This window comes from Falco cherrug, chromosome 9, assembly GCF_023634085.1.
Source record: "Falco cherrug isolate bFalChe1 chromosome 9, bFalChe1.pri, whole genome shotgun sequence".
NCBI lineage: Eukaryota > Metazoa > Chordata > Aves > Falconiformes > Falconidae > Falco > Falco cherrug.
In genome coordinates this window covers 3,467,416-3,490,899 of record NC_073705.1, presented here as the reverse complement: position 1 = coordinate 3,490,899, position 23,484 = coordinate 3,467,416, and the positions used below count along the sequence as shown (strand labels likewise).

Below are 23,484 nucleotides of genomic sequence, written 5' to 3'. Positions count from 1 at the left end.
TATGACACTGCCATACTTAGGGTTATAGTGTTTTTTGTGAGCCTTAGCAGGATTGGAGTCCTGTGGTTGCATCTTGGATTAAGGTTTGTCTGTATTGAGTGGCATAAATGAGGCAATGTAGTCTTCTAGTGTGTCTGGTCTTGTGTGCATAAAGGTGCTTTATGCCAGGATAACAGCAGCAATTATCATAACGACAAATTTATCACAGTAAAAAAAATTTGAAAGCCATGGTCTTGGCCAAAACAGTGCCCCTGAAAAAAGATGACTTGGGGATCATGGTGAAGATGGCATTCTTAGGTAGCCAGGTCACAGCACATGTTTCCTAGTAATTAAAAATCTGCTTCTGCCTTTCAAACACTCCTAAAATGTCTTGGTTTCCCAGTGGATAACCTAAGGCTAAAGTAATCTGGCTCCTTTGCTTTCAGCCTGGAAGAAGACAGAGAACAGTGGCTGAGCTGTTGTACTCTGAAAAATAAAACTGACTGGAGATTAAATTACCTCTTCTGACACGTCCTGGCAAAAGTAAAAGTTTGGTTACTGTTTTCCTTCAAACTTGAGTCTAGAGCATGGCCTTAATATTTTATTGATTTTAAATATGCTATTCAAAGTTAGGAGCTTTAAACATCTCCCTGGATTACTAGTGGTAATGGTTTTACTTAATGTGTCCAAGGACTGTAAGAGTTATTTTAGGCCAGAGTAGCAGTAAGTTCTAGTGTAGCTGAAGAGTGGATGAGAGTACAAAGGGATGGTGATCCTGAGATGTCCCGGAGCCAGCTCTTGCCAGTCTGTTCTGACTTGCTGCATTCTGAGTGCACAAAGCATGACACGGGACAGAAGAAAGACTCTTGCTTCCTGGGCGGTGGGTGGAGTGGGAAGTGCAAATTTCTCTGTCCTTCATCAGATGGGATGGGCTGTAGTGGGAGGTTTCACTTAGCCAAGTGGATTCCTACTAGTGAGTGGCTTTCACCCATCATGCTTGTTTTGGACGCATTAAAAATCAAAGAGAATTTGAGGTGAAGGGAAGGGGATGGGCATAGGAATGGATCAGCTAGAAACCACTCTGGATCAACTGTTGCCCTCTCTAGAGAGAGACAGTGTTTGTTAAGGGAAAGTATCCAAAATCCTATTTTTTTTTTATGCTGGGAAGACAAATCTGGTGGTGGTGGTGTGCTTAATGCAGAGCCTTGTCAACTGGAGAACAGCCTTCACTCTCTCAGATGTCAGATGCAGCTGATGAATTGTATTAAGCTGACCTGGCTCTCTTCGTGCACTTCAAGAAGTGGTTCTCCACAGGTGAGCTAGCTCTCTGTGTGTACAGCTGGCGGCCCCTTGGCACACTGGGGGCTGTGCTCAGGGGACCCGGGTGCTTCCCAGCACTTCCCAGAGCCCACCCTGGGAAGGGGCAGAGGTCAGTCTTACTGGTAGTGCTATGCTGTCTGTCGAGCAGCCAGGGAAGTGTGTCTTGTGTGCCTGGCTGTTTAGTGAACTGGCTGCCATTCATCTATGGCAAAATTTCTTTAGGGTAAGGCACTACAGTCTGAGTTTTCGCAGCTGGACGTAGAGTCCTTCTCCAGCGGTGTCATCTCTGCTGAAAGTTAGCATGTGCCCGAAAACCCCTGTGCTTTAGCTTTATGTAAATGGAGTTTTGAAAGAGAGATTGTGCTTTGGATTTTTGTTTTTGTTTCTACATAACAAAACCCCAAATCAGCTTATTTTCTGATTTCTCATTTGGACAAGCATATGTTGATCTCAAACTGACTTCAGTATATCTAGAAAATATCTGTCGAAGAGGAAAGACAAGCTAAAAACAAACTCATCTGCTGTGAAGTCTGCTGTAGCATTTTCCAAATAGTTTGGTAAATAAAGATTCAGAATTTCTGGACTTCTGTTACTGTTATGGGAGCCCTGCATGATGTGAGCTGTCAGGTGCACACAAGAGTTGGGTAACATCAGGCTCTTTCTTTGTGCACATCAGTGCAGTTGCCAAGGCAAGCCATCTGCTGTCACTCTGACTCTTGTGAAGGAAGAACCTACTTATGGTAGTCTGGTTTCATGGCAAAAGTATTTGGATTAATGTATCAGATCCTGCCTCTGTGTGAGGAAAAAAAATGACTAGCTGACCTTTTCCATTGGGTGATTCTACAGACGAAGTTTTGTGAATGGCCTCAGATGCAAATATGTTCTGATGCTTCCCCTGAAGAGAAGACAACCCCAGGTGTACATAGTTCCCTTTTTGGGTGAAACTGTGAAAACTTTCTTCTTGGTTGGTAATAAAAAAATTAGCATCTGCATTATAGTTTAGTTGCAGCCAGCCCCAGCATAAGTGACTTAAAGTAAGTGTTTGTGACAGCAGACCTCTCCCATAGAAAAACACAGCCTGTGTTCTGCTCCTGGGACTTCATCGTTAGGATTTTAGGTGAAGGCTTTAAAGTCAGGACCTCTTAGGAGGTCTCAGTTAGGTCTGTTCTCTACAGCAGACTCTGAACTTCTCCTGAGTAAGGCAGACCTCAATTCCTACAGCACTTAGCAGAGAAAGTTTAAGATCATATTTGAAATTACTTGTCTGGATGTCTTCCTCTGGGAAGTACTTCTCTGCGCACGTGTTCACATTTCTAAAACACACTTCGGTACTTCTAACAGTGGTGTCAGCACTTAAAAAACTAAGCCTAATGCAAAAATGACAGAGCTTCCTTCAGCTTCCTAATAGCCGAATCCTGAGCTAGTGGAGCTTAGGACACGAGACATGGTGAGGACAAATACCTCTCCAGAGCCTGCACACTGGCCCTGCTCAGGTTATGCTGCCTATAGTGCAGCTGTTAGGCTGTGGTTTATTTAGTGCATCATGGGAACATGACACCCCCAGATATCACATGCTGAAAAAGCTATTTTAATTTTTATTTAGTACAAATTCAGAAATGAGGAAGCACTCAGCTAGCCTTTTTGAGAACTGTGTGCTGACATTGACTCTTGCTCTCTTGTAGATGGGACATTTTTACTTCTACAGTTTCTCAATCCTGGCAGACTACAGAGGGCATGAAGGTTTGCATTTTCAGGCACTCCTGTTATCTGTGGGGAAGTTTTTCAGGCTGTGCAATAGTTGTGCTAAGGACATGGAAGTACTTGGGGTGGCACTCCACAAGCCGGCTCTGGTCTGGCAGGGCATAGTCACCAGCCAGGGTGCAGTGACCAGCCTAGCTGCTAATTAAGCCCTCTTGTCTGGCTTCTGATACCACACCATGCTGTGCTCTGTGCACCGGGCAGCTCGCTGTCTGTGCCGCATGGTTGGACTCTGCGATCTTTCTTTTCCTCCTGTGTTCTCAAAGCTCAGTTGACATCTGTTTTGTATTACACACATTTCAACTTCTTTTGTTTATTTCAGCCCCCATCTATGTTGTCTTGAAATTTTCTCCTTTAAAAGCTGATGTTTCTAAAGCATTCACCAATTAATCAGTGGCTTTGAACTTTCTGCACCCAAGCAAACTCTTGCAGGGAGAAACCCAGGGAAGTAGACATCTGCCTGAGATTGCTAAGGTGACAACTGAATGTAACAGCAGCTGTAAACCATGCTGTTGCACAGCCTTGGCTGAGCGGAGCTCTCTTGCAGTGAAATGGACAAGAAAGAAAGATCAGTACCAGCGAACTTCTTACAAAATAAGAGGGTCAGAAGTGGGTGTAAGGAAGTATGTAGTAAATGTGGAGGACAGTGGGCAGTTAGAAGGAAGATGAGAATTTTGCTGGAGCCCGTAGATGAAGAGGAGCTGGAATGTTGCTCTACCTAGTGAGGGGCTCATTGAGAGATGACAGAGACCAAGGCAGTGAGCTTTTCTTGGGAGGGACGGGAGGGAAATGGCGTGACAGAAACCGTGTAAGCTGTTATCATTCTCCCTGCTGTACATGTCAAGGAATTGAATTAACTTCCTGGCTTTCTTCTGTTGACTGGTAAAACCACAAATGAAACTTGAGAACATATCACAGAATTTTTTGGGTAGCAGGGGATCTCTTGAGATCATGTAGTCAACCTCCCTGCTCAGCATGGTCAGATAAAGCAGGTTGCCCATGACCATGTCCAGTCTGGTTTTCAGTGTCTCTGCAGGTGGGGATTTCACAACCTCTCTGGGCAACCTGTTGCAGTGTTTGACCACCCTCAGGGTAGCAAAGTGTTTTATTGTGTTCAGATGGAATTTCATGTGTTTCACTTTGTGCCCGTTGCCTCTTGTCCTGTCAGTGGGCACTGTGGAGAAGAGTCTAGCTCCTCCTTTTTCACTCTCTTCCATCAGGTAAACATTGATAGATCCTTCAGCCCTTCTTTTCTCCAAGCTGAAGAGTACCAGCTCTTGCAGCCTCTCCTTGAATGAAAGATGCTGTGGTCCTTGAATAATCTTTGTGGTCCTGTGCTGGACTCAAGCGGTAAAGATAAAGTAACCTTGGAATAGGCTACTCAGAGTTTGAGGTCATGTTGGACAGATGCATAAAATGTTCTCAAGTGTGTCTCGACCCAGGGAGATGAAGTGGTAGTACATGGCAGATTCCGTTCGGCCTGATACTTCTTTAGTTATTTGACTGCTGACTTCTGCTGATCGCTGTTATTCAGGGCTAGATCCCTAAATTCACAATGAATTTTTAAGTTGGGTGGCAGCTGCTATCCTGTTACTCTGGGGGTTAATGATAAAAGATCTGTTCAGTGATGATGCAGAAATTCCTATTTGTTACATATGTCAAGATTTCTACCTAAAGGCGGGTTTTTCCTGGAGTAGCTCAGTGGCTAATAGCCTTTCTGTGGAGGGGTGTCAGAGTTTGTTCATTTGATTGCTCAGGCAAGCTCCATGTTAGGCCTTGATGTGCTTGCGACCTGCTTTTCTGTGTAACTGTTTCAGGACACAAGCACAGTGAAATCCAGTGTTATCTGGTATATTACCCTTGTACTTGAGATGTCCTGAAGAATGACAAAGCAAATACCATCACCTAGAAGAATAATCTGTGTCTTTTCTGGATAAACTTGAACACTCTTTCCTTTCTTTCCCACCCCTATAAATACATTAAGCATTGAATGCTTTTAAGGGCAACTTCTCACTAGAAACCACAAAAGCCACTGGTCAGTAAGAGCTGCACACTTTAGCTTAGGGCAGTGGTGATCTTATCTCAGGTGTGTACTGCAACAATTCACTGAGATGCGGTGCTTTGTACTGTACAGTGGCATTAGTAACTGTTCCTCTGACAGTAGCAGCTACTGTATCTGTTGTGCTGTGTTCTGGCAGGTGGCACTTCAGTCAGGAGGACTCTGTCAGCCTAATGCTGAGACTTGCAGTAGTGAAGGGGATACTATAAACTGGAAACTGCAACCTCCCTCTGCCCAGGCCCATTCTGTCCTCTGTGGGAGCATACTTCTAGCAGAGGGAGTGCTGTGGTGTGATTTCCAGTGCCGGTGGAGTTTGCCGTTGCATGTGGAGGCAGAACAAGACCTGAATGGTGTAGCACCTCTTCCTTGTGCTGCTCATTAAATTTTGTAAAGCACAGCTGTTGAGGAACATTGGATGCAGAAAGTAATCCTGCTAGGAAGAGGCATGACATTGCCAACTCCTTTATGGGTAAGATATGGCACCCCCTTAAAGGATACATCCTGGAAATAAAGCAGCCAAAAAGAGTTCTGTGAGTTAATTTGACATCCCCAGTCATCTTTGTAGGGAAGAATCATGAATCTGTGTCATATCAATGCCTCTATGAAACTACCTCCTTAATCTGTGGCCTTACAGAAGATGGTGCTTTGGGACCTGTTCTGTTGCTAGAGAGCTAATACTGTATCTCTAAGGCTCTAGCTTGTGAGCAGACCGCAGTCCATGCAGCTCTGAATTACTGCAACGTTCCTCTAGCCCTGCTGGACTCTCTTAACTTGTCCGTATGAGATCCTAGGTGAAACCCTAGCATTGTATCTTCCTCACTAGCTGATCTTTTCAAGCCCCTCGTACTGTGGTCCCACATCCTCAAAATGTTCCTGGAGAGTTTCCAGTCCCATGCATGAAATTGCCATTCTCTGCAAGATCCATTTTGGCCCTAAGGAGTTTCTAGAAACTGCAGGTTGGATGTGGATGCCTGTGCCAAGTTTGTGATCTCTGCTTGCATCTTCAGAGTCTGTCTGGATGTCAGAGTATGGTAAAGGAAGCAAGCTGGAGGTAGGGAGGGACAGGAATTGATGTACAGACCCAAAAGCACAGAGAAATGTGAAGCTGGGGACCATTTGGTCTTTTTTTTTTTTTTTTTTACTTCTGGCTCTGAGTGCTCTGGAGGAATGCATTCTGAGTAGTCCTATCTTGGAGAATTAATCCAGCATTTATTTCTGCAAGCTTATTGGAGTGGCCTTGAAGACCTGAAGGAGCATGATTATCTGTTGTACTGCAGTCCTCTTTCCCTCCCTTGCTCCCCTCCTCCTTTGAAGGGGCAAAATTAAGTGAATTCTTAAAACTGTATTTTTCTCTGTTCTATTGTGTTGAAATAGAAGATACGCTTCTTTGACCCTGCTCTTTGAAGGGGATCAGGTGAGGTATTAGTCAGCCCTCCGGGTGCAGTGGGAGCCTGCTTCATTATATGGGAGCTCTGCAGCCCGGCTGGTTCTCACTGCCTGTCAAGGGAGGAAACTGTGATGCTGTTCCAAAGGAGTAAAGGTTGAGAGAACATGCCGGTAGCATGCCGTTCCTTGCAGATGCTAGTATGGTTATAGATGATTGGTGCTGGAAACGCAGAGACTTCAGAGAGCTGTCAGAGAAACCTTAACTAAGCCTCCAACTGATACTGAGAGAAATGCATGAATGTCCTTATCCATTAGCAGTTGAAATAGTCGTCCCAGCTGCAGGATGGATGCATTATTTGTCATCAAGGTGCTTCATAAAGTCCAGTTTATGCACATTAAAATCAGTACTTCACGGCGTGTCTTTCATGACTGTATGAGATTCAAGCAGTGCTAGCATAGGTGCATACTAGCTTTCTAGACAGAGACAATGAAATGATAGCCTGGAACTAGGAAAGTACAGAAACTGGTGTGGTTAAGAAGCATCCAGCTGTAATAGACTTCATGCACATTGTAAATACTAATCATATTTCTCTGTGGCTTATAGTTCTGATAACCTCCCCACAGGTTGCTTTAAGGTAGCGACTAAGCCTAATTCTCAGTATCTGCCAATGTGAACCGCAAAGCTTTAAAACATCTGCTTTAAATAAGAGTCCAGTGACCACCACTGATGGCTTCTTCCAAGTTTAGAACAGCTGAAGTCACTTCTGTAAAATCTTTGCAGAAGTGTGTGGTCAAATGAGAGATGCTTTACAGAGCAGGTCTGAAGGGATGTGTCGGGCAGACTTCAGGTTGTTTCAAAGACCCTTGTTGTGCACTTGGACAGTTGTTTTGCTTCTAGGGTTGCATTTTGTAGGATTTTCATGGCTGTTCATTATTACCACAGAAAACTTTTGATGTGTTTTCCAGAAGTGACTTGAGAATAACAGTGGATCTTGAGTTTTCCAGGGGGAAGTTTCGTTGGTTACATAGGCTGACCTTAGCATGGACTGCTGCACAAGAGTGGTCTGCCTCATTCTCCACCTTTCATCTGGCTGGATGATCTGGTGTGGCATTGGACTGCAAGGGTGGTTGGTATTCCTAGAGAGACTATTTGAGAAAGAGGGAGGACAGGGCTGCCCTTTCAGTTAGTAACGTGGCCTTAGATCTACTGAAGCCACTTGTAGAACCACCCCATCAGTCAGCAATCTCCTTAGTGGGATGTTTTCCAAGCAGCTACCCATCTCTCTTAGGTGAAATTCCAGCTTTGTGGCTTGTATGTGGACAGTCTTCCTTGTCATGCAAGTGTTAATGCATTGTGCTTAAATTGATGCAAGGAGATACTGCAATAGGAGAGATAGTTAATCAGCAAGTTGAATGTTCATGTTTCTTGCATGTGGTTGCTCAGGAAGACTTGAATCAGCAACTGATGTAATGTGATTCTTGGCGCCCTCAAAAATCATCAGCTGTGCATATGCTTTTTCAGTTCATGTTGTCTCCTTCTGGCACAGGTGGTTGAAGTCAACTGCTGCAGCCCCTCTTTCCTGAGACTTGGTCAGTTACACACACAACTCAGAGTCTGTTCTCCGGGTGGCCAGAATCCTGCTTCTTCCTCAGAAGCTCTTTCCTCTTTCTGTCCTGTTCCTGTGCACCCCAGCTAGTTCTTTGGATTTATATATTTAATCCCATCACAGATTGACCACTAGGCCTGTGAGACCCTCAGGCTAACTGAGACTTCAAAGAATTATGAGTTCGTTTGCAGTTTGTGAACCATGATAGCCAGGCATGCTTTTAGCTTGAGGCAGCATAGTGTGGTCCGTGTTTGCTAGAATCTTAGTGAAAGAACTCCAAGCTAAATACACTTTCCATCTGTAGCATGCTCTAGACATGGTCAGATAAACTGTGTTATCCCTGTGTTATAAGGGGGACTGCATTTCACCCCCGAGCTGGCAGCTAGTCTTTGCAGTAGGTGTGAGTGAAGTGTAGAAATGTTCCTCCCCACCCTGAAGTTCAGGGACTGACAGCTTAGTTTACACCTCTGTTGTCAGCTGCTGAAGCAGAGATCCTGGTCCTGCGCCTCGCTGACGCAGCCAAACACGTGCTCTTTTCCACTGGTTCTGCTGTGTGGGCCTTAGCCTCTGGTGAAAATGAAGACAAGGAGGGGAAACAGGAAAGGGAAAGGGGGCTGTGATGGGTGCAGTTGTATTTTAAGCTGCTATAGCTCTTTCTGTTGTGAACATCTGCCCCAGATGAATGCGCAGATAGTATTTTTTTTTTGCAGCTCAACAGACACACTAAACCAGGGTAGCTCTCTGGAGGTGTGTGTCTGGGCTGAAACAAAGCCTTTTCTGGACAAGTAATAGCGCTGTAGGGACAGTGTTGGTACTCTATTGGTACTTCATTGTGGTACTCTGTTGGTGCTTTATTAGGTAATGGAAGAAGACATTTCTTCTCCAGGACTGTGCAAGTCATCTGATGAGGTTTCTAAGAGCAGAGTTTGTCACAATCTCAGAACAATATTTTGAGGGGTCTGTATTTGGGGAGCATCTGTCTGTTACTGGGGTTGGAGGACAACCCATGCTGGATTCAGACTGTACACTTTCCCTGAGCTCTTGCACGTTGCAGCTGTAAAAGTCACTGCTCTTTTGGGCGCATCCAATTCTTTGCATTAAAGGTCCTGCTCTTAGCTCAGGGCTGCTAGTGAATGAACAAGAGCTGTAGGTTTGCAAGAGTCTTGCAGGAGGTCACAAACTGCAATTTCCTCTTAATCTGTGATAGGATGACAAGGCGAAGCTCAGTAATCCTGGGTTGATTGCTGAGCTTCTGTGAAACTTCTCTAGATCTTTGTGGATGGTGCCTTCATGCAGCCTGCAGCACTACAGACCAAGAGCGTACCTTCCTGAGCTACTAAGGAAGAGGGGGCTGCAGACCAGTGCCCCCAAGCTGAACTGTAAGAACTGTAGTCATCTGCAGTCAAGGCAGAGGAGGCTGAAGAGGGTTGCTGGGGCAGACAAAGTGTGGTAGGCAGTTTCTCAGCTGTTACCTGTGTGGCACTGTGTCCGTGGCAAGAATTTCAGAGGTGTGTTAATCCAGTTCCCATTTCCATTCACGGCTAATGCAGGAAGGACATTCCATCTGGGATTCCTACCCATGCTTCTGCACATCAGGAAATGTCTTATGAGGTGGAACGGGTGTACGCACCAGTCTGATCATAGTTGCTTTGCAGCTGGCTTTGCCTCCTCAGTCCCATTTTTCATCTGACATTAATAATGAGTGCCAGCAATAATTAAAAACTGAGCCCAGCCCAAGCAGTGAACTGGAAGTTTCTGGTGTAACTAAAGTAAGCTGGAATACTCCAACAGAAGGTACCTTTGATTCTGTGGGTTACCTTCCTGTTCTCTGCCAGTTCCTGTTTGGTTTGAGGTTTTTATTTTACCACTCTTTTCTAATGTCTGGTATTTTTTCGTATTTTTTCTTCTTGCTTTCTCTTCTGTGCCCTCTCCACACTTGCAGCTTTTCAGACTTTCCTTTCTTCACCTCACTGTTCTCAGAACTATGTGCCGAGTTTCCTGTTCCTGCAACCCAAGTATGGTATTTGTTGGCCACTTTCCCATCCTTACCTTCCAGTATTTACAGGAGTGACATGGAGTTGCCACTGGCACTGTAAACAACTCTTGGTGACTCGTCTTTCACAAAATCCTTTTCATTTCAAAGGTTAAATTAAAAAATAGCTTGGAAGCAGCATTTAGGAAAAAACAGAACCAAGAAAAGTGAACGGATTAATTCACTTGGCTTAAATTTTTGTGAAGATTGTGGAAGCCTCTTGTACTCCACCGCAAAGACGTTTTTCTCCGTTCAGTTATGTGTCTGTAGTTCTAAAATATAACAAAGGAAACAAAACCTGTTCCTCGAAGTTTGGAAGAGATACGCTGTATAGAGGAACTGTGGAGTAATGTATGGTTTTGAGTATTAAGGATATATATTGTCTTCGTAGGTTACAAAGTCAAACACAACTTACCTTCTGGCTTCTCAAAATTTGCTGAAACACTGGTACTGTCAACAAGTCTCAACCCAGTCGTGTTCTTTGTGAGGATATAGCTTCCCAAAGAGTTTCACAAGTGTGTGTGTGTGCACGCAGCTGAAGCAAAACTTGCCATAGTACAACACAGCTTGCTTCCTTAATGGAGGATGAGAACTACTTTTACCATTTTCTTTGTAGAACTGAAAATCTGGGTTTAGGTGCTATGCTTGTAGATGAGCTGCTTGGGGTGAGGAGTTTGGAGAGGAGGGACAGATGTGCTGTACTCTGTCTGTTCTGTATGGACAGTTCTACAAAGCCTTACATTTTCCTGTGTTTTTTCTTCTCACCTGTTGCTTTTCTGCATGCTTCTGTCTGTTGAAAGGGGAAATGTTACTACAGTACAACCCAGTTTTGAGGGGTTATCACAAGATGTTTCACTGCTGAGTGTTTATCTCCTCAATAAAGCAGGGGCTCTGAGGCTAGCATGATGAGAGATAACTTCCCCTGCTTTCCCTGACTACTTTGTCAGTACTCTGCCTGCTGTTTGCAGATGCAGCTGGAGCTGCTCTGGGAGATTTAATGTCCTTGTTTGCACTTGGAAAAGGAGGCTGGCTGGTTGTGAGCTTCAGGTGATAGTAGGAGCTCCCTTTGAGGGCCTTCCCTCTTGCTCTGGGTGTACCGCGGTGAAGGTCTGAGGCCTCAAGAAAGCTAGTTGTCTCAGCTGGTGAGCTGAGATGGATGGGGATGGGAAGTGTTCACTGATGCCAGGGGGAGGGTAGTCTGTACATGCAGACCCTATACAGACAAGCTGTTGCCTAGTTGCTCCATTTGTGTTAAGATACGGATGACAGAGTGGCCTGGACAGGCTTCTGACTCCTGAGCATTCACGTGTCTTGTGGTGTTACGGGCTGACTTCTGAGAAACCACAGAACGGTCGGCTCCATGCTGATAGCCCGCCAGCTTAGCCAGGAGGAAGTGGATGACAGAGCAAGCTGCATGTGCTGTACAGCAACAGGTCAGAGTAACTGGCTGCTTCATGTTGGTTCCTAAAGCTGCTAAGTGGCTTGTGAAGCACGTGGCAATGCCTGCGTTTTCCCTGGGCTTTCCCTGGAGCTGGGTTTCTGCAGGGTGGCTGTGTGTGGAGCCTGGCAGGGCTGGCAAGAGAGGCTAGCGCAGGGCTGCTCTCTGCAGCTCAGCCAGTCGCTTCCTGGAGGGAGGCATGTTCTTCAAGGGGAAATGTGGTTGGGTTTCTTGGACCACATCTCCTCCCCTCACAGCTATGCTCACAAGTATTTCACAGGCTGTCAAGCGTGACCTGAGGTAGCCTTCATTTAAAGGGGAACAGAAAGGCCCTCTAGTCAAGGCAGAGCTGTTCACAACCACGAGCTTTTGACCTACAGCAGTGGCTAATGGAGAAGCTCAATTCAGGTATTCACTAAATTTATTAATGAGTCTATTGATCTCCTCAGCGATGGCCTCTCTAGCCTGTGTATCATTATAATGATATAATTGCTGAATCTGTATATGCAAATGGGCTGTCATTACTCAAGTATCGTGGTGAGTGGGAAGCCTGATCTAGCAGCACGTTCCTTTAGAGCATGGACATTATCGAATGTAATGGTATGGTTTCCTCTTCCAGTGCTTGCGTGTTGACACGTCAGTAGCATGTGACTAGAACTTGCAAGATGACCATAGTATCGCTTCACTGCTTATGTGGGAAGTAGGTAATTGGCAATTTCAGAATTTTCTGAATGAAAAAACAGATGAATAATTCTTACCCAAAACTCTGTTCTGTCAACTGTTAATCCAATTACTGATTAACATTGCTTGCTTCTTCCCATATTACCTAAGAGCTCTGTTTTTACATATGACCTCTGCGCAGTCAGCTCTGTTACAAGAATGTGGAAGTGCAAGACAGGATCGGGCAATGTCAGAACTTCTTAAAAGCTCCAGTTATTCTTTATTTGTTAACTTGTTTCTAGTATCAAATAACGTCAGTAAAGCAGAGACGGGCGGGCTTGTTCTCTCCTTGCTTCCCTCTTATCCTTGCTTACTGTAGATGTTGAAGCTGAGATCCACAGCTTTAAGTTTCATTTTCCTCTGAAACTGACCATATGTTGAGCAAGTGAGGTACAAATTGCCACACTAGTGGTTCTATATTGGGGTGGGGATGATGCCCTTGGTATGAGGATGCGGGCAAGTGTTGTCAGCTTGTGCGTGTATTGCAGGGACATTTATGCTTTGCTGTAATTTGGTCATCATTGGCGCTCTCTTATCTGTGGTGAGCTTAGTCTTTCTGATTTAGTCACACTGGAAATAACCAACAGAGATAACACAGATGCTATTCTAGTAGTGGTTGCTTCTTCTCCTCCTCCCCAAAAGACATGGTGTATGCACTTGGCATAGCTGTCATGTAAGGGAAGGCTGTGGGACCAGTGCTTTATTGTCCCTGTGCAGCTGGCAGCCTTGTGCTCCCAGGTGGGAGTAGTCCACCTTTCCCTAAGAGAAGTGTTTCCAAAACTGGGGTCTGACTCTTACAGCTGATGACTTTGGACAGTATCAATTAAAGTAATGAGTTAAGGAATTTAAAACCTCAGTCCGTTTTCTGTAATACTTGGTATCACTATCTGAAAACCCCAAAGACCACCTTCAGTACCTGGCCTTGTGTCAAAGTAGCTTCTTAGCCAGATCTGCTGGTTTGTGTTGGTGCAATATTAAAATCTATTTGCTCAATTACATGTACTATTCTAGGGTTGTTTAAGAAATGTCCGAGTTGGTGGTGATGCTTTACTTGAACTCTAGAGCTGCAGATTTTTGGCTCTAGTCTTTCTACAGCAAACATTAAAGCAGCAGTCTACTTGTACTGATGTGACTAGGCTTACTTGCCCTGTGGAGTGATTCACATAATTGAAGTTAAGTGAATGTGCACCACTGTTTGTGACAAAAATTTCAGCTGAATGATTCACTAAGATTTTGTGCCTTAAAACCTGTCTCCTGAAAGCAAAGTTGCATTAATGTAGTTAATAAAATTCCATTTAAATATATAGGGGGAAAAAAGTGCATGACAAAGAATTTCAAATATCCTAAGTTTACATCTTTGGTAGTAATAATGAAGTCTAGATTTAAATTCCTGACTGACTTCTGGCTTCACTGTTTGAAACTAGCAGGACATGAACTTGTAATAGAAGCCTGCTTTAATAACTTTGGCTCTCTTGATTTTTGGAAACTTTGATGTACCCAGAGGCTGGGGGATTCTGAGTAAAACCTAGACTGTTGACAGCCTAACTGCATGGATGCCACAGTTTTGACAGTGTGGTTGGTTGCTTAGGTGTTTCGCATCAGGACCGAGAATTTTAAGTAGATCATTTCCTACTAATAGAAAAACTGCCAGCCCAAGTCTGAGATTTTTATCTAGTAAATAATTTGCACTGCTCTTTACAGATGTGTTTCACAGTAAGTAGTAAGTAACTTCCAAAATGTTGTCTTAAATTCTTGACTGCTCCACAGTTTTCCAAGGTTTGGAAAACTTTGGCAATGGGAGGGAGTCTTCTGGCAAGGGGAAGTCAGTGACTTTTACCCCATGCTTTGGGAGACAGGTGAAAAAAAAAGTGTGAATCATGAATTAAGAGGTAGAATCTAGGTAAGAAAGTGCTCTCTACTAAGTAGATACAAAGTTGTCTGTTGTTTCCTTTCTCTAGTTAGGAAACTTTCCTGGCACAGGTAGGAGACCTGTAATCTATGTTAATTCTTGCTAGGTGTTTCTGCAGCCAGTGATATCAACTCAGTTTGTTTGCTCTTCCATCAATATCTGTGCTGTTACTGGCAAACAGGAATGAGAACATTGTTTTGTACACACAGATTTACTCCTACTCTTGGGTCTGTTTGGGTAGAGTACTGTTATTCTTGAGCACAAAGGCTCTGGTATGTTTCAATTTCTGTCTTGTATAGATAGATACAGCAGCTTATAGTTCCTGCTGGAGCAGGATTCCTTCAGACTGCTGCCTTGTGTTTTGTTGACACAAATAATGAACTTGGGATTGGGGTGAGCAACATAGGCAGAGCCCAGAAACCGAAATATACTACTGAAATGAAAGTAAAGTTGGTTTTCTTCATTTACTTTAGGAGAGGAAGACTAGAGGGTGCTGCCCATCCAACAATATATACTCAGAGCACAACTGGAGTCAGATGGGTCTCGTTGCCAATCATTCTTACATTAGACATTGACACACACTGATTTTCCTGCCTAACATGGGAAGGGACTATCCACCTCAGCAAAGACTGGCGCTGTTGTTTGTTTTGTAAGCATGTTCAGTGCTACTGCAGCACTTCTGTGTCTTTGTGAATGTTCCCCAGCAAACCCCTTAAGAGGAAAAAAGGAGGAAGCTCTGTAGTTTCCTTTTCTTCAGCTAGATCCTCTTTTCTGAGCATTACTTTGAGAAGAATAGCACGTTCCACCCTATCACCGCCCTGGCTATTTCTCAGGACGGGTGTGTATGATATGCATTTTCAGCAAAGGGGAGTGATGTAACAGGACTCTGTGCTTTATTTTAGACTCAGGCTGTGACTCTGTGACTGATACAGAAACAGAAGACGAGAAGAACCCAGTTTACTCCCACGGACTTGACATGAGTGAAGAACATGGATCATCCAAGAGCACGAGGGACCATCTGGTGGTGCAGCCTGACCGCATACGGTGTGGGGTACTGTATGTCCACTCCTCAGGCTGTGTTCTTGCTGTGGGCTGGTGCAACCCATTATAATGTTCTGTAATGGACAGCTTTACAGGCCAGGAATTAATCCCTAATTCCTTTTCTGTCACCTTCCTTCTCAGCCCCCTGTCCCCAGTGTCTCTATTATGAGCTCGGCTCCCTAGGCCCAGAGTAGTAACATGTGGTGCCCAGTGTTGTCTAGGCTGCAATGTCACTTACTGACAGAGAGTCTCATTAATACAGCTGCTTGTCTTGTGTGCTGTGAGGCAGGTTCACACTCTTGACTTCCCATCTTCCATTCTGGTGAGATTTAGTGGTATCAAGTGGAATAAAGTGATTGTAATGAACCAATTAACTTCACAGCCTGCATGCAGTCGAACATGACAATTCTGATGCATGTCCTGCAAGTGACTCCAAAGAGCTTGGATTGTCTTTCCTGTCTGAAAAATGGTATTTCTTAGTATAGCATCCCCTCAGATGGAAGAAGTCTAAGTCTCTTCCTTTGTTTCTGTTTAGAGTGGGGATGTGCTGCTTGAGGAAAGAGACTGATAGAGTTGAAACTACATAATTTTATAAATCTAGCTTTAATCGGTTTATAAATCTGGCTGATAAATCTGCAGTTTTGTTGGCTTAATGCATGTGTCTATGCTAGTGCAAACTGTAACACAAGCCACCTGGGAAGATGCTTCTCAAAACCATTCAGGATTGTGGAAATGACAAATGATAATTTGTGTTAATTGCAATGATAACAAAATCCCTAGAAAAGGGACTTAACAAAGAAAGTGTTCTTATGCTGTGAACCTACAACCTATGTTGTAATGCCTTTTCTCTTTAGGTTCAGACAACAGTTTATATTATCATGAAATGTAAACTAGATGGCGAAGTGAAAACTGAAGTTGAATTCTCTCCAGAGAATGCATCATCTGTGCGTGTGCTGGCTGAGATGGAGAATGAATATACAATCTCTGTGGAGGCTCCAAGTAAGCTGGGCTGAGAGCCTCCCCCGTCCCCCTGCCCCCCATTGCTTCCTTTCTATGGCAGCCTGCTTGTCCTGAAAAGTGCCAGAAGTATCACAGTAAAGGTTGCAACACGGGAAAACCTGATGTCAGGAAATCTTAAACTTGCATTCTTATCTGTGATACTTGTGTGATGAGAAACTGAGGTAGACTGCTGCTTGGGGGCTCAGTTTTCCCCTCAGCAGCAGCAAGCTTGCGGGGTGGAAACACTGTATTGAAGTTCTGAGAGCAGACTGCAGATTGTAAAGCACTTTGAACCTAACAGGGTGTTATAACCACCACTACATTAGCATTGGCAGGGCAACAAGAGAAGGTAAGTGCCAGTAAATTGTATGACTATGACAGCATGTGCTTAGTATGTGAATGAGCTCTCTGTGATCAGAGCTGAAACTATTTATCCTGGCTTGCCTTTTAATTTAGATATGTTCTGTCACTGGTGTTTACATATACAAAACTGTAGGTTGTCTAAACTTAAGTTTCACTAAACTTTAGGAGCAATAGTTCAGAGCCTTACAGATAGAGATAGTAGTTTTCCAACATTTTTATTTAATCTGCTTTGGTCTCTCCTCTTGAAGAGTTGTTTTGCCAGCTCTGAGAATAGAGACTAATACTCATTGCAACTCCCATAAAGTCAGTGAGGTGGATTGATTTAAAGAAGGTGACCTCACCCACATAAAACTGTTCAACTTAATCTGTCTTAAATCAAGACTTATAATTTAAACATGGACCTGGAAACTAACTTGCACTTTGAATTATAAACATGACCTTCACGTTGATGGAGTGTACAACTATGTAAGCTCTGCAGTTTCTAACAGCAAGAGAAATAAATTTTTAATTCCTTCTGTGCATGACTAACGATTTCATCATTTTCCAAGTTGTTAACAGTCAAGCAGAGAAAGATCAATTTCAGTGGGATTCAAAATATTTGTGTTTCAAAAAGAAAGTTCAGATCTATGAATGCATACTGGACAAAACATCAAGAAGCTTCCAAGATGCAGGTAGAAGACAAATCCTGTGCATGGGTATAGTTGCAAAGCTGGAATTCTTTTAAGTTGATTTTATTCAGAGACTACTGAGGCTGACGGGGGTCGCAAAATACCTAGTGACTTATCTGGTTTCTCTCCCCTTCTTCCCCAGCCCTCATATTTTATGCCACAGTTGAGAGACTGCTCCAGAGAAAGCCAGGAGTGGAGGGATATGAGGCTTTCTAATTTGAGGTGGTGTGCTGTTAACAGTAATCTGGACCACCAATGTTAGCAGAGGACTTAGCAGGTCACAGGTGATGTGCATTGACACAGCTATGAGGGTAGTTCCAAAGTACTTTCCTACCTAGTGTTCAGACCAACATCATCTTTTTTTCATGACTCTTCATGAATTCAGTACAACAGAAACTGTTCTGGTATCCAGGTGGCAGTATCTCCAAACTCCTCCTATCCTCGATGTATTCAATGCAGACTCATTCCCGTTGTTTGTTCTCAATGGTGTTTTATTCTTTTTCTTTTTAAAGATTTAACCTCTGGGATGGTGCCTCTGCAGATATATTCAGGGGACTTGATGGTGGGAGAAACAAGTGTCACCTATCATACGGACATGGAGGAGATCAGCAGTCTGTTGGCTAATGCAGCCAACCCGGTACAGTTCATGTGCCAGGTAATGACTCTAGCAAACAGCTGCTTTGGAAACCAGCTCTGTCAGAGGCTAGACAAGTGGACATAAACAAAAGTGCCTGCCATGAAGTAGCTCTTCTGAAATTGAGAAATGCAAGGTTATTCAGGGATTTTCACATAACCTTAACATCCCCCTTTAGTGAAAGCATGGGTGCTTTTTCTGTCTCTGGAGCAGATAGCTGGCTAAGGTGACTCAAGCTATAGACCTTGATGACTTGAGAAGACTGGGATGTAGTGGAAGCCTACAGAGTAGTGTTGTTAGTCACCAGCGTAACTGGGACAGGGGAGACTGTCTTTCCCTTTCTTTTTATTTTAAGTTGTGGAGCAGTTGGTACGGGGCTGTGCTTGGGGAATAGGCATGCTTCCCAGCCTTTGGTTAAGAACCAGTCCAAAACCAAACCCAGAGTGTACAAGTGAACACCAGAGCACTTCAAGATGGATTAGTTCATACTTAGATTAGGAGTGACACTTCATGGGAATAGTTTTGGAAGTAACATTATGCCTGTCAAGGAAGTATGAAGTAACAGTTTTCTGTGCTTCCAGTTGCATGAGTGACATTCTCATTGTACTCTGTCTTGTTGTGGATTGTATGGTTCTCATCTGCTCAGATTAATGATACTCTGTTTCTGGACCAGGAAGCTATTCATGTTCTTGCTTGAGCTGAACATCACTGCCTGCAGTGTTTATGCCTACTGGTTTCTGATATGTGCTAAGTAAAGAAACACCTTATAAATATCACCTTAACTGAATCTCCAGTGTCCACCAAAGTCACTTTCCCTTTATCTCTAGGCCTTTAAAATCGTGCCATACAGCATAGAAGCACTGGACAAACTGTTGACTGAGTCACTCAAGAAGAACATTCCTGCCAGTGGCTTACACCTGTTTGGAATCAACCAGCTGGAAGAAGAAGATATGACGACAAGTATGTTGAAAGATTTTTTTTTTTTTTTTTTTTTTAAAACTTCATTTGTATCGGTTGTTTTACCTTGGAGTACCTTAACACTGCAGTGTGTGGTACCTGCAGAGGCTGTCCCAAAATCTTGGATCTCAGCCAGGAAGCTAGATTTCTGATGATGCCTATAGAAGGTGGATTGCCATTTGGGTTGGGTGACCCCTTTTTTCTTTTCTTTTTTCATTACATGCATTGGTTTCACTTCCTTGCACTGTGACATGCAGCTCTGTAGACAGCTTCAAACACAAAGTGAAAAGGTGATGCTCCCCAAAATGTTTCACATATTTTCTCCCTTGTTATTCTTCACTCCCATGTGGTGTTTCTCCCTAGCCCAGTCCTTTTCTCCCCACCATATAGCTCTGCTCTGAGGTGTGCAGTGGGCACTCAGCAGTTGGGTTGGTGTGCCACCATGACATGGTTGCACATCATGACATGGTTGCCTTTCAGCAGCTGGATCCTACTGGAATGATGATCTAAGAGGTCCTTGCAAACCTGTGATCCTACATACATTAAGGTATTACAGTGGCAGATTCCCCATTAAAGGTCATAGGACTTAAGCCTGGAGATGTGCTAGGATACCTCAGTTAGGGTTAGCTCTGTTTTGAAACTACTTTCCAGGGCTTTCACACCTGCTTTAGTCTGAGTGTGTGCTAGTAATTTTGTTTCTCACCTACTGTGTCTGTGGCTGCTAGAAAGAACCTTGGATTCTAACAGGCTCCTGTTCTCACAGATCAGAGGGATGAGGAGTTGCCAACACTGCTTCACTTCTCTGCAAGATATGGGCTGAAGAACCTCACCGCGTTGCTGCTTACATGCCCTGGAGCACTGCAGGCCTACAGTGTAGCTAACAAATATGGCCACTATCCAAACACCATAGCAGAAAAGCATGGCTTCAAGGACCTCCGCCAATTCATTGATGAATATGTGGTAAGAGGAAGCAGCAGTCCTGCATTGTCCCGCAGCCAGTGTGGGCAGTGGCACCAAGCTTGGCACTTAAGTGTTGTGGGAGCAGCAGTGAGATGGGGTAGTAGAGGGTGCAGTGTGGTGTGGTAGGGTATAGAAGACAGACATCCAGCCACACTGAAAGCTTCCAGGCTGGAGGGTCAGGTGCATCTCTGGAGCTGGGGGAGTTCTTGGGGCTTTTGCACGGAGCAAATGGAAGCAGAGATTGCTTCCACAGATGGAAGCAGACACTGCTGTGCTGGGTTTCCTTATCATCCATCCATCTAATGAAGTTTCCGCAGGGATGTGTTTGGTGCTTGGTGTACTCTTCTAACCTCTGATCTTGGGAAAACTACAGCACCTTCATCCCACTTACTTTAGGGAGTAATATAGAACAGAGTATGTTTGGGAAGGTACAATCTGAGGTACTCTCTGATCAGTCATAGAACAGTCTGGATTGCTTCATTCACGGCTGATCTGTGTAGTCTGCTGACTCCACTTGAAATGCATTCCTTTCTGTGTTAGGATAGCTGTCTGTTCCCTACTTGTTCTCTCTGGACTCCCAATTCACAATTCAGTTCTCTTTGAGCTAACATCACCCCAGAAAAAAGCACTCTGACTTTTCCAGAGGATGACATGGACCTGACTCCAGCTGCACCAGGCAGTTGTTTCTGTGGGGTCCTCTGGTGTGCATGGGTTTATCCTTTCTTTTCCATTTTAATTGTTACCAGCATGTATGCTTCAAAATAACAAGCGGCTCTTTGACTCAGAACATGTGAATTCTTGAGAAGATTTTATTTTCCTTTGCTTTCAGTTGACATGTCGTGCATAAGCATCCCTAATAGTTGTCTGCTGCCAGCCTTAGTGTGCTCTGCCAGCCAATTATAGTAGTGTTTAAGTCTATTTAGGAGGCATGGGTGGATTTTAGATGTGGTGTTTGCTTCTTGACATACGTGTGAATTTAGGTTTATACATCAGAGCTAAATAAAGGTCATTCTGTGTTCTGAGATCAAGAGGGGTGCAGAAACTGTTAATTGTGTGATTAAAATCTTTTCATTGGGCTGAGAGATGCTTAGGAAATCCTTCCAACCTGTCCTTCCAACCTCTTATTGCAGTACTGTGCTCCTCCCATGTCCTTCTCTCCACCAGGACAGTGACAGAGCTGTGTTAAGAGTAGGTCCTACTCACTGACCATCAACCTATCTGTGCAGCTTAGTAGCAGAGCACACAAGAGATCTGCACCAGTATGTCCACTGCAAGGTAGCAACTAGAAGCACTACTAATACGGATATCTGAAAATCCCAGTAAACCCCTTTACTCACCTAATTTTCTCTCTGGCAGAAGTTCCTCGGCACCTCCCTAACGCATCGCATGAGCTACCTGCCTGACCCATTTTGACTGTGGAGGGAAGCATGTGTAGACAGTTTTGAAATGTCCTGTGGACTGAAGTGCTGTGAGGTGGTGGTTGTGGGTGGGAGAATATCTTGTAGTACTGAAACAGGTTCAGATGGCTGTGATTGTGACTTAGTTGGAACTTGGGGAGGAGACAGGCATGAAGCTTTACATTTTGCTCCCCTGTGATGGTTTGGTGAAGATCTGCACTATTCTCCCTGTCCACCTCCCCACCTGCCCGCCACCTCCCATGTTGCAAACATGTGAAAAAGGGTTCTGCTGTCCTGTGAACTGAAAGTTGCCTGTATTACATGAAAAGCTGCTTGTTGTGAGGTTTCCTGTTAATCTCACAGAAAAGGGTCTGTGTACTCCCACTCTGGTGTTATGTGCTGCTGCTAAGACCAAGAAACTGAAACTGTGTTTATACCAAAGCTACAAGTTTGCTTTCTTGTAAGTGCTCCGCATGTGACAAGCTTTCCCCTTCATGGTCAGCTATGCTGACCCCAAAATAGCTTTGACAAGCATTTTTATTTTTAGAATGAGCTTTGCTTACATTCTAGGAGTTTGCAGACATTGTCTAGGACATGAAATTCAGGGGGTGAGAGGCTGTAGTGGCTGTTCAGAATGTCAGGACCAGCTTGTTTCGCCTTCATTACTTACTATTACAACATAGATCTTGAAGGCTGGGCCCAGACAGCTGTAGTGGGTATTTAATTCCTTTAAGAAGCCTTAGTCTTTGGGAATGGGCTGCTTTTAGTTTTTTTCCCATCAGTGATGAGAGAGCGAAATATCTCTTTGCTTACTTTGATTCTTCAGATTCTTTGTTTGAATGAGACTTGAACATTTATTTTTTTTCTTGCTCTCCTTCCTCTCCAGGAAACTGCAGATATGCTGAAGAGTCACATTAAGGAGGAGCTGATGCAAGGCGAGGAGGATGAGTCTGTCTATGAGTCCATGGCTCATCTGTCCACTGATCTGTTAATGAAATGTTCCTTGAATCCTGGCTCCGATGAAGAGCTTTATGAATCTATGGCTGGATTTGTCCCTGGTGCCCCAGAAGATCTATGTATGTATATTCATAGAATCACAGAATTGTAGGATGGATTGGGTTGGAAGGGACCTCTAAAGGTCATCTTGTCCAACCCCCCTGTAATAAGCAAAGACATCTTCAACTAGATCAGGTTGCTCAGAGCCCCCGTCCAAGCAGCCTAAACTGCTCTGTCTCTCATACATAGCAGTGCCTCAGCTGGGTTTCGGAGGAAGGACTGGTTATAGCTTTCCTGCTGCCACCACAGGGAAACTATGCTCCAGTTCTGATGTTGACTGGCTGATAAAATTGCTCTAAACCTTTCTTTGATTGCTAGTGTACAAAATCAAGAGCTGTTTCCTAAATGCTTTGAGAACTCCCTGGACCCTGAGCAAGTGAATTAGCATTTGGAAGAGACCAAATTTTCTACCGTGTCCTGCTCTTCCCTGCCAAGATCTAGGGAGGTAGGGACACTGACCTACAGACACTGGCAGAAAAGAACACTATGTAAGATGTGATTTTACTGACAACTGGAAAACCGAAAAGCAAGAGCCGAGCTTCTAGCTCAAAAGCTTGAGAACAAAAGAAAATGAACATGTAGAAATATGTGTAGTGAAAAGATCATAATTGAAAAATCATTATTCTAATTCACTTGGTTTATTGCTAAAACTATAGAGATGATTCTGATAAATATGCAGATGTGTTTAACTTTTTCACAGTTCTATTAATATTCAGTGAGGCCAATTGCAAACATCAAGTAAAGTACCTGTGTTAAGCAATTGTAAATTTGCTGTTCTTACTTATCTGGCTGTTTCATCTGGCTTCATCCCACTGATACATTTTATGATTCCCATGAAGAGCACAGAATAGCTTATCGTAGTTTGAGTACCTGCATAAGGACTGCTAGAGTTTTTGCAGTTTTAAGTGTGCTGCCTCAGGGAAAAAGCTTTCTTACTGAAGTGCTTTTGCTTATAGACTCTATCTATCCTGGGCTAGTTTTCTCTTCTAGATGTTAGAAAACACATTTTTGTTGATTATTGAGTGCAGAAGATTTTGTCAGTTCTCTGCCTGAAATCCAGTTCTCAGCAAAGTTTTGTTTGGCCACTGCAGGGATAGTTTTCCTGCCTAAAACAGAGCTATTCTGCCTTCAGATGGAGATAAGCAGTCAGCCTGGCTGGACTCCTAAGGAACAAAGCTGCCATTGTTTGCAGTAATGGGAG

General features: G+C 43.9%; 1 protein-coding gene across 3 annotated transcripts in view; it reads left to right on the top strand.

The window, feature by feature from the left end:
* Positions 1-23,484, top strand: part of PIK3AP1 (phosphoinositide-3-kinase adaptor protein 1) — a 45,016-nt gene that overhangs the window by 6,827 nt on the left and 14,705 nt on the right. For 2 of the 3 annotated variants that reach the window (XM_055720585.1, XM_055720586.1), the window contains 6 exons: positions 15,111-15,259; positions 16,104-16,248; positions 17,792-17,934; positions 18,741-18,873; positions 19,634-19,830; positions 22,114-22,303. In XM_055720585.1, coding sequence (XP_055576560.1) covers positions 15,111-15,259; positions 16,104-16,248; positions 17,792-17,934; positions 18,741-18,873; positions 19,634-19,830; positions 22,114-22,303 — 957 coding nt within the window. Of the gene's footprint in view, positions 1-11,854; positions 11,988-15,110; positions 15,260-16,103; positions 16,249-17,791; positions 17,935-18,740; positions 18,874-19,633; positions 19,831-22,113; positions 22,304-23,484 lie in introns of those variants that run through there. The other variant, XM_014281873.3, reaches the window with a different exon arrangement.